Genomic DNA, 14702 nt, shown 5'->3' on the forward strand with positions numbered 1-14702 from the left:
CTGGTTTGATCTAAAGGAAGGGAAGGAAGGAGCATGGTGAAGTCCCATTCCCCGCGCTATGTCAGGGCCCAGGGTGCTCCATCCAACCCACACCTCAGCAGGCGCCAAGGCTGGGATCACCCTCAGCCTCTAGCAGGAGATGGGGCGCGGAAGCAGACTCAGGAGCCCCTGCTGCAGAGGCGAGGCTGCACGTCCCCTCCTCCCACCCATCTGGCCACCTCTCCTGAGAGGTCTAATAAAATCACTCCCCATGCAAAGCGTCCTTAACTCCTTACAGAAATAATTCTTTTAATAAAACCCAAGCTGCTGAATTCTATGAAACCCAGGCGTCGAGCAGAGCCGCGTCCTGTCACAGTGGTAAGGAGACGACTCTTCCGGAACTAGTCTGACAGCAAGAACAGCCCAGCTCTGAGCTGTGTTAGAGATGAGATAACAAGGCTCGCAGACTTCAGAATTAAAGCTTCGACTTAATAACCCAGGGAGCTGGGGTTGTGGCTCAGTGGCAGAGCACTCGCCCAACATGTGTGAGGCTCTGGGTTCGATCCTCAGCACCACAAAAATAAATAAATAAATAAATAAATAAAGGTACCCATCTATAACTAAAAACACCCCCCAAACAAAAATAACCCAGGCAAGACCCACAGAAGAAACTCACAAGGAACAGGGATGGAAGCCCTGGTACATTTCCATACTTTTCAAATTTCCTAAAAATAAACAGTTCTTATTTCTGGAGTCGGTAACTACCTACCAAAGCCCCGGGTCCTCAGTGTGCAAGAAGAGCCAAGCCACGTTCTCTATGCTCAGCTGCTGTTATGCTTAACTGACCCCCAACAAATGGCCTCACACCAGGGACAGAAGAGGGTGGAGGGAGCCCCCGGGTCTGTTACCTGCAAGTCCCTGCTTCAGCGGCAGCACCGCTGGCCACTGCTGGGCCACCCCCGTCGGCAGCTGCCGCGTCCAGGCTGGCAGACCCGTTGCTGACGTGGTCGCTGCTTTCATACCCAGACTCGGTCCTCTGCACCTGCCAGCCGTCACCAGGAACCCCGCGCTCCACAGGGCCTGCCCTGCTCTCTGCTCCCTTCCCGCCAGAGTCCAGGGAGCTTCTGCTTCCCGTCTCCAGCTTCCCTTCGTCCTCGAAGATGGTCACCAGCCCTTTCTGCTCTGTGCTCTGCTTGGACCAACTGCCACAGGTCTGCTCCTGGCCCCCCTGGGGTCCATGGCTGATGTCCGCCTTGCGCCGTGGGCTGTGCTGCCTCTTCCCACTGTCACTGAAAACGCTGTCCACATTCAGGGCCTCCCTCAGGGGCCTCCACCCTCGGCCCCGGCTCCGGCCACCATGTCTGTCCCGAGAGCTCTGGCTGCTGTCTGGGCCACACCCAGCACCGCTGACCTTGCTGGCTCTTCTCTCTCCTGGAACAGGCGCCTGGGGCTTGCTGGGACTCACTGTCTGCCCAGCAGCTCGACTCTGAGAGGCCGCTCGCTCCTGTCTACAGGGCTCCTTCCCTTGACTGTGGCAGAGCTGAGCGCTGCCCTGTCGCCTGAAGTCACTGGAGGCAGGTGGTGACCCAGGCTTGACATGTGAGAGATCCTCGTCAGACATACCTTAAAAAGTGACCACAGTCAAAGACATGAATGGCCCTCCCCACACGGCAATGCTGCAGTCACAAGCCGAGGACCCTTCAAAAAGAAATGCTAGGTGGTCAGCAGGAGGACGGCAGTCAGTCACAATCTGCTGTGAGATTCAAGGACTTCATCAGTGCTCATTCATGCTCACTGAGAAGCACTTATAAAAGAGATGGACTTTTAAAATGGCCCACAAGGGCTGGGGTTGTGGCTCAGAGGTAGAGCGCTCACCTAGCACGTGTGAGGCCCTGGGTTCGATCCTCAGCACCACATAAAAATAAATAAATAAAGCGAAGGTATTGTGTCCTTCTACAACTAAAAACTAAACTAAACTAAAAAAAAAAGGCCACAAGGCGGATCACAAAGAAGTTTTTTAAAAAAATATCTCACAATCAACAAAAGTCCTAATACTTTCCATCTCACACACTGCCAAGCCCCAGACATCTGGCAAGCTGCTGCTGCTGCTGCTGCTGTGAGCGGAGACGGAGCTCAGGCCAGTGTGCAGGCCGTGGGGTCCAGGGGGCAGTGCAGCTGTGGCCGCCCACCAGGCCGGGCAGAGCTGCCACGGCGACTCCCCAGGTGCCACACTCAGTGAGCAGCACACAAGGCGGCAGGAGAGCACCTGTGTGCGTCTGTCAGCAGCAGCTCAAGGACGCCACGTGCAGAAGGAAGAGCACAAAGCCAAAGAGCAGCCCGTGAGAGGTGAAGGCGGTGAACACAGGGAGGGTCAGAGCTGTCCCTGTGTAACCCCTCGCAGTCTCACGTGCCACCTGAGGGAGCACATTCACCACGAAAGGCTAAAACATCGGAACCGGAACACTCAGTCCCAGCTTAGGCTTGAGTGGGCCTTCTGGGTACAGGTGTACTGAAGAACTCGTGCTGAGAAACACAGCGACACACAAGACGTGCACACAGGCACAGGTCGACTGCCGTCCCGAAGCTGCAGAATTCCATTTCAGAACGAGACTTCGGGCAGTGCCTTCAAGGGAAGCGCACACTCTGGACTCACCTCGGTGCCGGGCCGTGTCCTTCCTCTGTGCCTGCTCGAGAGCTTTCCACTGGGCAGAAAGCAAGCTCCTCTGCTGGACGGCTCTCAGAGCACATTCTCTGGAGAGGTCTTTTACCTTTTCCCTTTGATCACCATGGCTTAGCTTAACTGCAAAAGAAACATTCCTACAGTGACACATCATTTTCAAACTGTTCAACAAAAGTAGACATTCAGCTAAAATCGCTGATCCTATATTTAAAACCACCACCTCGAGTACACAATGAACTCATTTTCGGCCTGACTACACACTTGCTGACTACTCCTGACCTCTGGAGACAGTTTCTTTCAACACTTCTTAGAGAGACCCTGGAGTGAGTGAAAAGAAAAAAGAAACGTGCCATCAAAATAATAAGGACACAGGTGACCGCCTGGCCCCCGCTAGTGGGCACGGCTCTGCAGGTCTTGCTCTCTGCATTTTCTGAAATGGGCAGAGTCACTATCCCCATCTCAGTTAAGGAAATGGAGCCTGAGAAATCAGAAGCGAGTCCACCTTCATACAGCTCGAGAACAGAGCGTGCACCACGCTTGGCTGCTTCAGCACACGCGGCTAACGGAGGTGCCCTAGGAGAACCAAAAGACACGAAGACCACACCATCCTGACCACGGAGAAAGGGTTGGGGGGGACCCAGGCTGTGCTGCGGGTAAGGGCTCCCAGGGCCACCCACGGAGGACTCCAGGTGCCCCTTCCTAGCTGAAGGGCCACAGGCACTGGCAGACTTGATTTCATCAGCATGTTTAGAAGCTGCTCCTAAGTCCCCCTGAACGTCCACAGGACTCGGTTTTCCTATTTCTAAATCCTAACTACACATAGTACAGCAGCAGCAGCAGCAGCAGCTTGCCAGACGTTTTACTTGGGACGAAAATTGCAAGACGTGCCTTGTGGGAATCAAAATCATGGATGACGACAAGCGGGAGTGAACACAGGCAGAGTGATGCGCACCCCGCCCCTCGGCTGCACTCGCCAACAGCACCTGAGGGCCTGGGATACCACTGTCTGGGCCTGGGCCTGAGGAGGGCCCAGTCACAGCTGTCCAGCAACTTGCCAGTCTTAGCTGGCCCAGCCTGGAGTCTACCCGCCAGTCTCTCCCGGGCCACGAAGGCCAGCTGAGCACCAATCACCATGTCTCAGGAACTCGGTGAGAAGGATGGGGGAAACCAGAGGAGAGGGGCCACCACATACGTACCTGCTCCTCTCCCTCCGCTTGCTTGAACAGGGCTCCGATTAAATGACGACACCTCACTCTGAGGGTTCTGACCTCCTCTCAGTTCTCCGTGACCGTGATCGGTACACTCATTTTCTTTGCAACTAGCTGACTTACGAATTGTAGACTTTTCACATCCTTAAAAAGAGAAACAAAAATGTATCATTTTCTTCCTTTGCATCAGGAGAAAAGATGCTGGCATCACTTTTTTGGGGGGTGGGTACCAGGGACTGAACTCAGAGGCGCTCCACCACTGAGCCACATCCCCAGCCCTATTTTGTATTTTATTTAGGTAGCTTACTACCTCACTTTTGTTTAGGCTGGCTTTGAACTCATGATCCTCCTGCCTCGGTCTCCTGAGCCACTGGGATACAGGCATGCGCCCCCGTGCCCAGCTGCCTGCTCACTCCTGCAGACACTGTCAGCACTGAGGGCAGAACTACTTCACACTTCTCTGCTCCACACTCTGAAGGGCCCTAGGCCCAGTCTACCAAATCAACAGAAAGCTCAATATTCACCACTAGGAGGCGCGACCAGCGAGGCAGCCTAGGCACCTGTGACCAGGAGAGCAGGTGATCCTCCAGGTGCCACTGATGATGGTGGGTGACCCTACAGTAGCCCTGGGGCCACTAAAGGGAGTATGGGTGACCCTGCAAGTGCCTAGGGCCATTGACAGGAGATGGTGGGTGACCTATAGTTGCTCAGGGGTCACTGACAGGGGATGGTGGGTGACCCTACAGGTGACCTAGGGCCACTTATGGATGGTGGGTGACCCCTAGGTGTTCCAGAGCCACCAGAGAGTAGTAACCCCTAAATGTGCTATGGGACCAATGACACACAAAGGCTCCTTCTAAAGGCTAACAAAGGGCTGCGTGTGGCCAGTGGCAGAGCCCTGCCTGGCACGTAAGGCCCTGGGTTCCGGCCCTAGCACTGTAAATAAGAATAGTAAAAATGAACAGAGCACGCTAGAAGGCCCTGAACCCCATCACTGAAACTCAGTTTTCAAGTTATTCCCCCCCACCCACACACACACAGGCACTGGGGACTGAAGCCAGGGATGCTCTACCATGGAGCCTCATCCACAGCCTCCACCTGCCGTTTTTAATTTTATATTGACTACAGAACCTTGCTAAGTTGCTGAGACTGGCTTGAACCCACGATCCTCCTGCCTCGGCCTTCTGAGTAGCTGGGGTCATAAAAGAGGTCACTATACCCGGGCTCAATGTTCACTTATATCCAGTGTAAATATTCCTAGTTGATTCTGATAATAGAAAAACACCAAAAAGTTTTTTAAAAGAATTACCCATATTTTCTGCAACAGATTTGTAATGTGACCAGGTGACCACCTGCCTGAGCGCATCTTCAGTGGAAACTGCCGTGCCGTCTGGGTTGGCGTAAAACAAGAGCAGCGGCTGGAAGTGACCCCGGGTGCATTTGGAGACCACGTCTTTCCACCTAGCTCCAACCTTGGCAGAGCGCAAGGGACAGAAACAAAAGGAAGGCCCGTGGTCAGTGAGTGCACGGAGCAGGACTGGACAAGCATCTCAAGAGCACTGCAGGCGTTCCGAGCCAGCAGCCCCTTGGCATACCAACCAGCATCCTGCAAGGACGACACACAGAGGGTGTCACGCCTGTTCCTCTGGAATTTGACGGGGTGACTCGATAGGCTTTCTATCTGAAGAGGTGTATTAAAGTTTAAAAAGATTTCCACGTAAGTGGCTGATCTTTTTTTTTTTTTTTTAATCATTGCTGCTGTATCTCTTTTATTTCCTGGATGGGAAATAAAATACATCCTCAAATATATGGAATAAGTAACATTTTCAGGGTTGACTGGCATCCTCGCATATTTGACACTGTAAGTCAGGCTGACTGACTTGACAAGGATTCAAGGCCACTCGGTGGAGAAACAGAAGCAGGTCTGCTCCACAAACGGGGCTGGAAGCTGGACAGCCAGCCAGGGGAGAAGAGCTCTGGCCCACGGCCCCAAGGAAAAACCAACTCCAACTACAAAGCGTCCAGAAAAAAATATCGAGAAAATCTTCACAACATGTGGACAGCAAAGATTAGAACCAAATGAACGGTAGAAGAAAATTTTAACAAAATGGACTTTGTTAAAATTAATCAATAACTTCTGCTCTTGCAAAGACACACTGCTAAGCTTTAAAATAAGCAATAAAAACCTAATAAAGAACTGGTGTAGAGAATAAAGAATTTCTCCAGCTTATTAGTAAGACGACAATCCAACTGGAAACGATTTTTACCAACAGCCTTAACACTTTTCTAATCCCTGATCAGTGTAGATCTTGATCAACAGCCTTGGTATCTTCCAATACCTGATTAGCACAGATCAGTGCCCCTACCCAGTGGCTATACAAGCCCCTAGACTAGTGCACTTAAGTGGTAATCTGCTGTCAGATGGCCCCCTCGGGCCCAGCCAGGCTTTTTCCTTCTCACTTTAAATAAATCCTTTCTTTCATTGTCTATAGATTTCATTCTTTGAATTCTAGGAGACAAGAATCCAAAAAGAAACTGGTGATAGACTACTGGGGTCTGCTTCAATCCCAACAGGCACAGCCCAACACTGTCGTGGAGAAGAGTCCGGCTCTGCTGGCTGTGGCCGGTGGAGCTGGCGCCAGCAGGCATTTCCTGCTGGGACTGGCTGCCAACACCAAAGAGCTTTCAGCCACAGAGGCCGCGGCTCGGGCAGAGCCGCTCGCCCGCAGAGGCAGAGAATCTGGTTTCATCTCAAACCCGGTTTCACTATCACTTCATGTGATGATTCCATCATTTCGTATAGTTATGTCACTTATTCCTAAAAAGAACTCTCAAAATAGTTCTCCCAGCTAGTGAAAGCCTCACCTCTTTCACATTCGCATCATCAAAGAACACCCACTTGGAGCTCTTGGTGTGGAAGGCGAAGGCACAGTAGTGCCGGCTGGCGTAGCAGATCAGGCCCACCAGGTGCAGCTCACTGCTCCGGGCACTCTCGTCAGTGACCCTGTAGAACAGCTGTTGAGAAACCGGTTGGCACGTTCACCGCTAAGTCCTAAGACTCATGAGTCTGTGGAGACTGTGCTCCATCAAGTGCAGGTGGTTTGTGCAGACCGAGAGCTCCATCGCACTCCCGGCAAACCACACACGTGAACAGATGTCAAAGTATTTCCTGAAGTACACCTGTCTAAAATCTTAACTGTAACATAAACCAGCTACAATATATTAAGAGAATAACAGTGAAGCATATCAAGAGATCAGTGTTACAGGTGGATCTTACATCTTTTTTTTTTTAAGAGAGAGAGAGAGAATTTTTAATATTTATTTTTTGTTTGTATGTGGTGCTGAGGATCAAACCCGGGCGGCACGCATGCCAGGCGAGCACGCTACCGCTTGAGCCAAATCCCCAGCCCTGAATCTTATATCTTAAAGCCTTTTCCAGGTAAACACTGACTATGGATGAAACCACACTGTCACTGTCATTCAGGGCAAAAGGCATGACGGAGTTTGGTCTGCAACTGAAAGCCATTCTGAGCTTTGTGAGAAAAACATCCTCTCACCTGAGCCAACGAGATCTGTCTGTGCCACACTACCCAGAAATATCAGTATTTTCTTTAAAAGAATCTAGGTTCTAAAAAGCAAAACTATGTGTATCACAACACACGAAGGTGTTTAGAGGAATTTAAAATAAAAGGGAAAAGAAGGAACACAGGTACACTACCCCAGGAAGATAGAGGTGTGTTGCTAGGTTCCGGACGACGTCCTCAGTCAGGTCTGAATGCTCTGAGTCCCAGACCAAACCGATCGTGACAATCTCTGGGCAGTTCATTAAAACACGGCGGATTTTTATTTTTTGGCCACAATTACTCTAAAGAAAAACACAAAAGGCAAGTTTTGAAATTATGCAATTTACGTTATATAAAGACCATCTGAACTCATTTTTTTCCCTGAGAAATTGCTGATCTCTTCTAATAACTGATTAAAAAGGAAGTTTACTTCAAATCAAAATATTCTTTGGTGTTTTTGTAGATGTGTTAAAACAAGAATGTAGCCTAAAGAAAGCAGGTAAAAGCTAGTACCAATATTAGATGAGAAAAGAATATCATTTATCATGTCTATTCAAAGAAAGAAGAGAAACCTCTTTAAACTCAAGTGCTAAATCCCAGAACTTCCAAAAAAATTGAATGGCATGTGCTGCTTTAAATCTCTTGACCACAATACAAGTTTTTAAAAGAAACAGAGCTAGGACAATGGCTCCTGTGTGGAGCCAGCATGCGACTTGCACCCCTCAGCTGACCCTGCTCGGGGCCCACACCCAGAGCCTGCTCACGGGGCACTTCCTGTAGTCGCCGGCTGTGTTGGCTGCTTGCAGCAGTTCCGCAAACATTTCAGGCCTGAAGCGTTCGTGCCTCTCCAGCATTCTCTCAACTTCATTGCTACAAAAAAAAGCAGCAGTCCCAATGTGGCCTGTGGACTGAAAACAGATCAGTACGTGACCCAGGAACATCACGCAGCTGGCCCAGGTGCAGCCGCTTCCCTACCTCACCAGGGCCGAGCCTGGACAATCAACCTCACGTGAATCTCCACGTGGTGGAAACTGCAGCAGGTGCGTGATGAAAAGCCAGGTCAGGTGGGCATGGGCGTGAAGTTGGGCCCCCCACAGGGCCCAGATGCTGGGCCCAACAAGAGAGCAAGATCTCAGGACAGGCTCTGGGCCCCAGTCCCAGAGACAAGGACACCAACTGCACAGAACCCTCAGAAGAAGGCAGAGTCACCACCTGCCTGGCTTTGGCTCCCTTGGGGAGGCTGGTCACACTGACGGAGCCCACAGGCCCCCCATGTGGGTAAGGGTGTCGCCACTCACCTCCCCAGAGTCACTCCTCACATGGGGAGGTGAACACCAGAACAGCTCTCTAACATGCTCAGAGGGACGCGAAGGCAGCACTGTCCACCTGCTCTCCATCCCAGAGTCCTGTTCTGCACAGCCAACAGCTCATGGGGCTTGAACGGCTGGACCTCAGCGCCCTCCAGGAGCAGGGGCCCACCACACACTCCTGAGGTCGCTGTGCAGCGGCAGACCAGCTTTCCATCCTGACTCAAGCTCTTGCCAGATCAACCCCAGTTGCCCACTTCTGCTGCTGTTGAGATCAAAATCAACAACTCACACACAGCCTGGCATGTGGCGAGCACACACAGTCCACGTCCACTACTCACTCCCAACTAGAGAGGCGCTCTAAACAAGCACAGGCGTAAGTGGGCTCCGAGTCTGAGAGCCAGTGGGACCACTGATGGGGTCTCCGTATCTAGTTGCTGCTTGGGGTTGTGCCGTTTTAGAAGCAGAGTAAGATTTTGCAGCCTTTAGTTCCTGGTCTCTCCCCACTCCAATGCCATTCAGTTTTGCGTGCACACTGACAGTGGACTGACCACCCACTGCGACCAACCAGACCTCAGAGCCTGCTGCCCCACCAGAGCTCCCAGCCCTGCTCGTGGGTGCATGTGAGACACTCAACAGGATGCCCTCCGAGAGACACTGCAGAGCTGCGAGTTCAGGTGGGAGCAAAGGGCCTGTGCTCACGCTGCCCAGGCCTGGCCGGTGCCCTGACTGGCTACACCTGCCCCACAGAAGCTTCTGCTACCACCTTCTGAGTCTCTTCACTTTCCACCACACAGCACCTGGGCTCTCAGAAACCTGGGAAAGGGCAGATAGTTCCCAGGGTCATCGGCCACCTCTGTAACCAGTGTTTGATCCTTAGACAAGTCGAAGAGCAGCAGGCAGAGGCTGGTGACAAGGCTGAGGCCCCAGATGCCCTGGGTGAGGACGCTCTGGCACCCATTTTCCCTCCCTCAGGAAGGGGAATAAGACACTGTCTGCACTCCGCTGACCAGAGTTTGCCATTTTATCTCCCTTCACAGTCCCAAGACCTTGCTAGAAATATAAACAGAGTTTTTTGAGTAATATTTTGCGCATGTCACTGACACACACAGGCTGAGCACCCTAATCTGAAAATCCAGAATTTGAAATGCTCCAAACTCCAACGCTTCTTGAGCAGTGACATAGTGCCACCAACAGAAAACTCCAGGCCTGACCTCACACGACAGGGCACAGTTGCAGCTCAGGCACTGGAGAACACTTGTAGAACCACTCGGGCTGTGCAAGAGGTATATGGACATGAATGGGATCTGTTGTTTAGACTGGGTCCCTCTCCCAGATGCTCACGATGTACATCAGACAGTTCAAACTCTGAAATCCAAACATCTGGTCCCACGCAGTCTGGGTAGGGTAACCACCCACAAGAGGCTGGAGGAAGCACTGAGGAGAGGTGCTCTAACCCCAGCTGCACAGCAGCCATCACTTGGACAGCAGTCCACACACCGTGACTTACAGAATCAATACCGGGCGCTAGCAGGCACGGCTGCCAGGCTCTTACCAGAGGGCTGTGGTGGAGATGTACCGCACGAACTCCGTGAAAGGCAGAGGATCTGAAGAGGCTCCACAGCTGCGGCACACGCACTAGGGGTGACACACAGGTTAGTCCATGAGTGACCAGGCGAGGGCCCCCGAAGGGCAGCTGCTGCCTCACCTGCTCATACAGGGTCATGGCGAACTTCTGGTGGGCTATGCAGGACCTGGAGGTGCACATGTCTGCGTCTCTGCTCGGCACCAGGTGGAAGTGGATCCGCTCCAGGATGTTCTCCTAATTCAAAAACAGACATTCGGGCTGCCCTTGCAGGAGCACTGCAAAACCTCACTCTTGCTGAACCGTCCAGTGTGACACGGGAGCTGGGACAGTCAGTTCCGTGTTCCTCACAAATCAACTCCCCAATACCCGGGGGGAAAAGTAACAGGAGAAGTCTCACAAGCAAAGATCTCAAAGTCCTTCCAGAGCCAACCTGCAGTGACCCTTGGCGGCTGACCTGGATTTAATATTAGAAAACGCTGCAGTCTCTGCTCCTGGTTTCTTCACCTGTAGAAACTCAGGAGCTTTTAAAAATCCTGCTTGGACCCACTGGCCAGCGGATACAGCCTGAAACACTGATGGTGGAGAGGGACACCCACTCACAGGAATCCTGAGAAACTGACCACGTGCATTCACTCTCTTAACTGTACCTGGGTGAGCCCACATCTCCCTCCTCTGCCCCAAGACATCTGAAACTGTTCAATTATTGAAGCCCTGATTTCTGGACACTATGAATTTTGATGAGCATGTATGAGTAAACTTCACTTAAAAGAAAGTAAAACTAAAGTTCAGTATTGTACAAAACATTTGTTTTAAGAAATGGGTCAAATATAAATAAAAAACACCAAGAGTGCCCATCCCTGAGCATGCCTCTGACACAGGCCGGCGGAGCAGGCAAGGCCAGGCTGGCTCCTGCCATGATGGAGACCTGACAGCATAGGCCAATTGTGCCCCAACCCCATATTCCACAGGAACTCGGGGCACCCACTGGAGTGCTTTGGGCAGACACTACTTGATAAGTAGGTCTTAATTTGATCTTTGACAAAATGATAGATAAAGAAAGTCCTATTTAAGGAAGGTGAAATATGGCTGTTAAGGAAACATGGGAAGGAGCCGTGGGGTCTGTCCCAGGAGAGTCCACAGAGTGTGTTGGACAGAAACTGGAACGAGGGAGAAGAAACGGCGACATCCCGAGCACAGGAACAGAGCTGTGACGCCCCAGAGCGTCCCCACCAGGGAGGCTCTGCAGAGCAACCAGGACGCGCCCCTGCTGTGAGGCCCGAGCTGCTTCCCCAGGGCGGCCATAGCCCTCTCCTCGCCAGGGGATGGCCAGGGGATCGCTGCCCGTGAGGACCTGTCACTGCTGCGACGCAGCCCAGGGAGGCCCGAGGCAGGACGCCTGCTTCAGGCACAGGGCTTACAAAGGTCTGTGTTCCAGTGGATAAAGTTTCCAGTACTTTCACGGCCTAACACTCGTAAAAATTAGAGTAGCACAAACAATCAGAACCAAATGCTTAACAGAAAACACAGGGGGACCTACAGTCAGCCTTGAGATGGGCCTTCCGTGGACACACTGACAGCCCTGTCTCAGCTGCGCCTGCTGACGGTGAAGGCGACTCTGCACGGGAGGACCTCGCGGGAGGACCTCACGGGAGGACCCTGTAGGAAGACCCCCCGCGGTGGGACCCCGCAGCACTTACGAAGCACTCGGCGGCATCGTCCATGAGGCCCAGCTGGAAGCGCTGGGCATCGCGGAAGCTCTCTGCAAGCGCATGCCTGACGTTGTCGGAGGGCAGGGCTTTCTCCCGGCTGTGCTGAAACTGCGCGAACATCGTCTGCAAGAGGCAGCGAGGACAGCGGTGCATTGGTGCCAGGGACCACGAGCACCGAGCAGTGTCACTACGACCTGGAGAAACTCAGGCGAAACACAGAACTGCCGCTTGCTCCAAGATCCACACACACATCAGTTACTGGGGAAACGCAGCGTAGGCTGGCGGCTTCCACACCAAAGGTCCACTGGCAGCAGAGGAACCCGCCCACGGCCCAGCAGAAAGCCGGCAGGAGCAGGCAGAGACAAGCTGCTCTGCGCCCACAGGCTCCATGCACCCACGGTGGAACCGAACCCGCCAGCCAGGAAGAGCAGGAACCTACTTTCAAAAATGCAACAGTGCATTTTGTAAGAGTCAGAAAAGAGCTTAAATACTTAAATACTTAAGAAAAGCAACCCCAAGTTGTCAATTTCCAGTCTTAGAGAAGACTTTTAACATAAACCCAAGAAGCAATAAAACATCATTCAAGAATGTGAAAGTGTAGGTATGACTTTAGATTTCTATTTTCTTTATTGAATTTAAGCAAAAAATAAACAAAAAAGACAAGCTTGTGAGTAAGCTGAGTTGCGGTGACCAACTCCTGGGGAAGGAGGTCGCAGAGCAGAGATCTGCAGAGGCAACCCCTGAATAAGAGCCCCTCTGGTGCCGAAGCTCAGGGGTTGGTCCCTCCAGTTCTCCAAGGCCAATGCACAGTCAGGCCAGGCAAGTAATTAAAGAATCTGCTCTGGCCAGGGCTGTAGCTCAACGGTAGACTGCTTGCTTAAAATGCATGGGTCTGAGTTCAATCCCCAGCAGCATCACCAAAAAGAAAAAAAAAAAAAAAATTTAACCTGTTCTCTACTGCTGAAAATTTTATTAATAGAATAAGAAACTTAAAAATAAAGACTCAAATACTATTAGGCAGCCAGGACTACAGTTACATAAGACACTCTAACAGCTATAATCATGAGTGCTGGACTCAGGCAAGCAGCACTCTGGGTTGAGGTGCTGGTCCCCTAGGCCTTCTGTGACCTGCCCTCCTGCCTGCCAGTGTCCATGGGTCCCATCTGCACAGGAGCTGCCGTCCAGTCATGGCAGCAAACTGCAAATGAGCCATCACATATAACAGTGGGACAAGAAAGGGCAGATAAAAATAAAAAATGCAGAGAGAGAAGGGAACGCAGGGTGACAGCTGAGGCCTGCTGGGGGAGGGGTGGGGGCGAGTTAGGGACACGGCTTTTCCTGCCCAGGGCCATCAGGCAGGCCTCACTGACAGAAGGGGACCTGGGGAAATGCACCAAGAAAGCAGCGTGTGATCCCAGGAGCAGAAAAGGTCAGCAGGCAGTGGCCACAGTGGCCAGCCAGTGCTTGGGGGTGGGGGCATGGGACAGGGGAGGGTGGAAACTCGGTGACATAGAGAGCAGGATGCTCAGACGCCCTGCAGAGTAAATAAACTGACACCATGATCTGACGAGGCTGATTCTTTGCCTTGTAACAAGGACACCCTACCACATTTGAAAGAAGACAATATAACAGGTCCTCTTGGGGCCATTTATTCAAAAAGCCTTTTCAGGAACAAGAAAATCTAAGACATGGAATTTTTTTGTTTTGTTTTTAATTTTATGTTCCTATGTATACATGTGTGTGTCTTCATTAAGAATATTTTAGAACCTAAAAGAATAAAAAACATTTATCTTTCAAATGTGTTCATCCAATCTTAAATTCTTGGGCAAAAAATTTTCAGTTACAAAAATGAATTGTCCACAGGACCCTGTTTCTGCCATCATCTGCCTTCTCTCCATCCCAGCCAGACAGCCTGCTTCACGTGCCGTGCAGTGACCCCGTATCTGGCCACCCACCAGAGGCAGCCATGGTTTGCATCAGGGCCTTGGAAGCCCTGCGCAACCTGAGCTCAGGACAGATGTTGACTACCCTCAACAAACTCTGCAAGCTGAGCCCTGAAAACGCTTGCTTTGATGGGACTCTGCAATCAGGTGAATGGCTCACCCTGCCCCCCACGGACTCCCTCCTGGGGACGGTCTGAATGCAGGACCTGTGATCACATAAAGCGGCTCTCTCGGGTCTGCAGGTCCATGTGGGTGACATCCAGAACACCCACCCGAGGCCTCCTCAGAGGCTCGGCTTCCTCACAGCCTGGTGCCTGCCTCCCAAGAACGCGGCCCCAACAGACAGCAGGGTGGGGGCTGTGGGGGTCAGGCAGCAGCCTGGCCCTGCTCCAGGAGGCACTCTGGGCAGGAAGGAGCAGAAACACCCGCAGAGGTGTCTGCAAGCCCACTTGACCACAAACTCTCATTGCCAAGGACTGACCAAATATGTCAACTATCAAAGTTAAATTTTTGGAGAAATAATTGATAATAATTTTTCATATCTATTAAAATGTTACCTTCAGTGCACAAAATATGCAGGCTTCTCCCTGACAAACATGTCCAGTCAGAACCCGTAAGCTTCGTCGGAATATGTCCAACTGCCATAAGACCTAAAGAACAGAGGTGAAGGAAAAAGGAGCAGTGAGACTTTGCTCACAGTGAAAAACTTGGATATTTGGAGAGAT

At 51.6% G+C, this 14702-nt stretch overlaps 1 protein-coding gene across 1 annotated transcript in view; it reads right to left on the reverse strand.

The window, feature by feature from the left end:
* The window catches only part of Usp53 (ubiquitin specific peptidase 53), a 54269-nt gene that overhangs the window by 15235 nt on the left and 24332 nt on the right, over positions 1 to 14702 (reverse strand). Inside the window, exons 3-13 of the mRNA XM_027952329.2 lie at positions 14535 to 14627; positions 12023 to 12157; positions 10446 to 10559; positions 10293 to 10375; positions 8195 to 8300; positions 7586 to 7732; positions 6733 to 6882; positions 5177 to 5339; positions 3856 to 4011; positions 2633 to 2779; positions 888 to 1602 (exon numbers count right to left, since the gene is read on the reverse strand). Of these exons, the coding sequence (XP_027808130.2) occupies positions 888 to 1602; positions 2633 to 2779; positions 3856 to 4011; positions 5177 to 5339; positions 6733 to 6882; positions 7586 to 7732; positions 8195 to 8300; positions 10293 to 10375; positions 10446 to 10559; positions 12023 to 12157; positions 14535 to 14627 (2009 nt within the window). The remainder of the gene's footprint in view (positions 1 to 887; positions 1603 to 2632; positions 2780 to 3855; positions 4012 to 5176; positions 5340 to 6732; positions 6883 to 7585; positions 7733 to 8194; positions 8301 to 10292; positions 10376 to 10445; positions 10560 to 12022; positions 12158 to 14534; positions 14628 to 14702) is intronic.

This window comes from Marmota flaviventris, chromosome 7, assembly GCF_047511675.1.
Source record: "Marmota flaviventris isolate mMarFla1 chromosome 7, mMarFla1.hap1, whole genome shotgun sequence".
NCBI classification, from domain to species: Eukaryota; Metazoa; Chordata; class Mammalia; order Rodentia; family Sciuridae; genus Marmota; species Marmota flaviventris.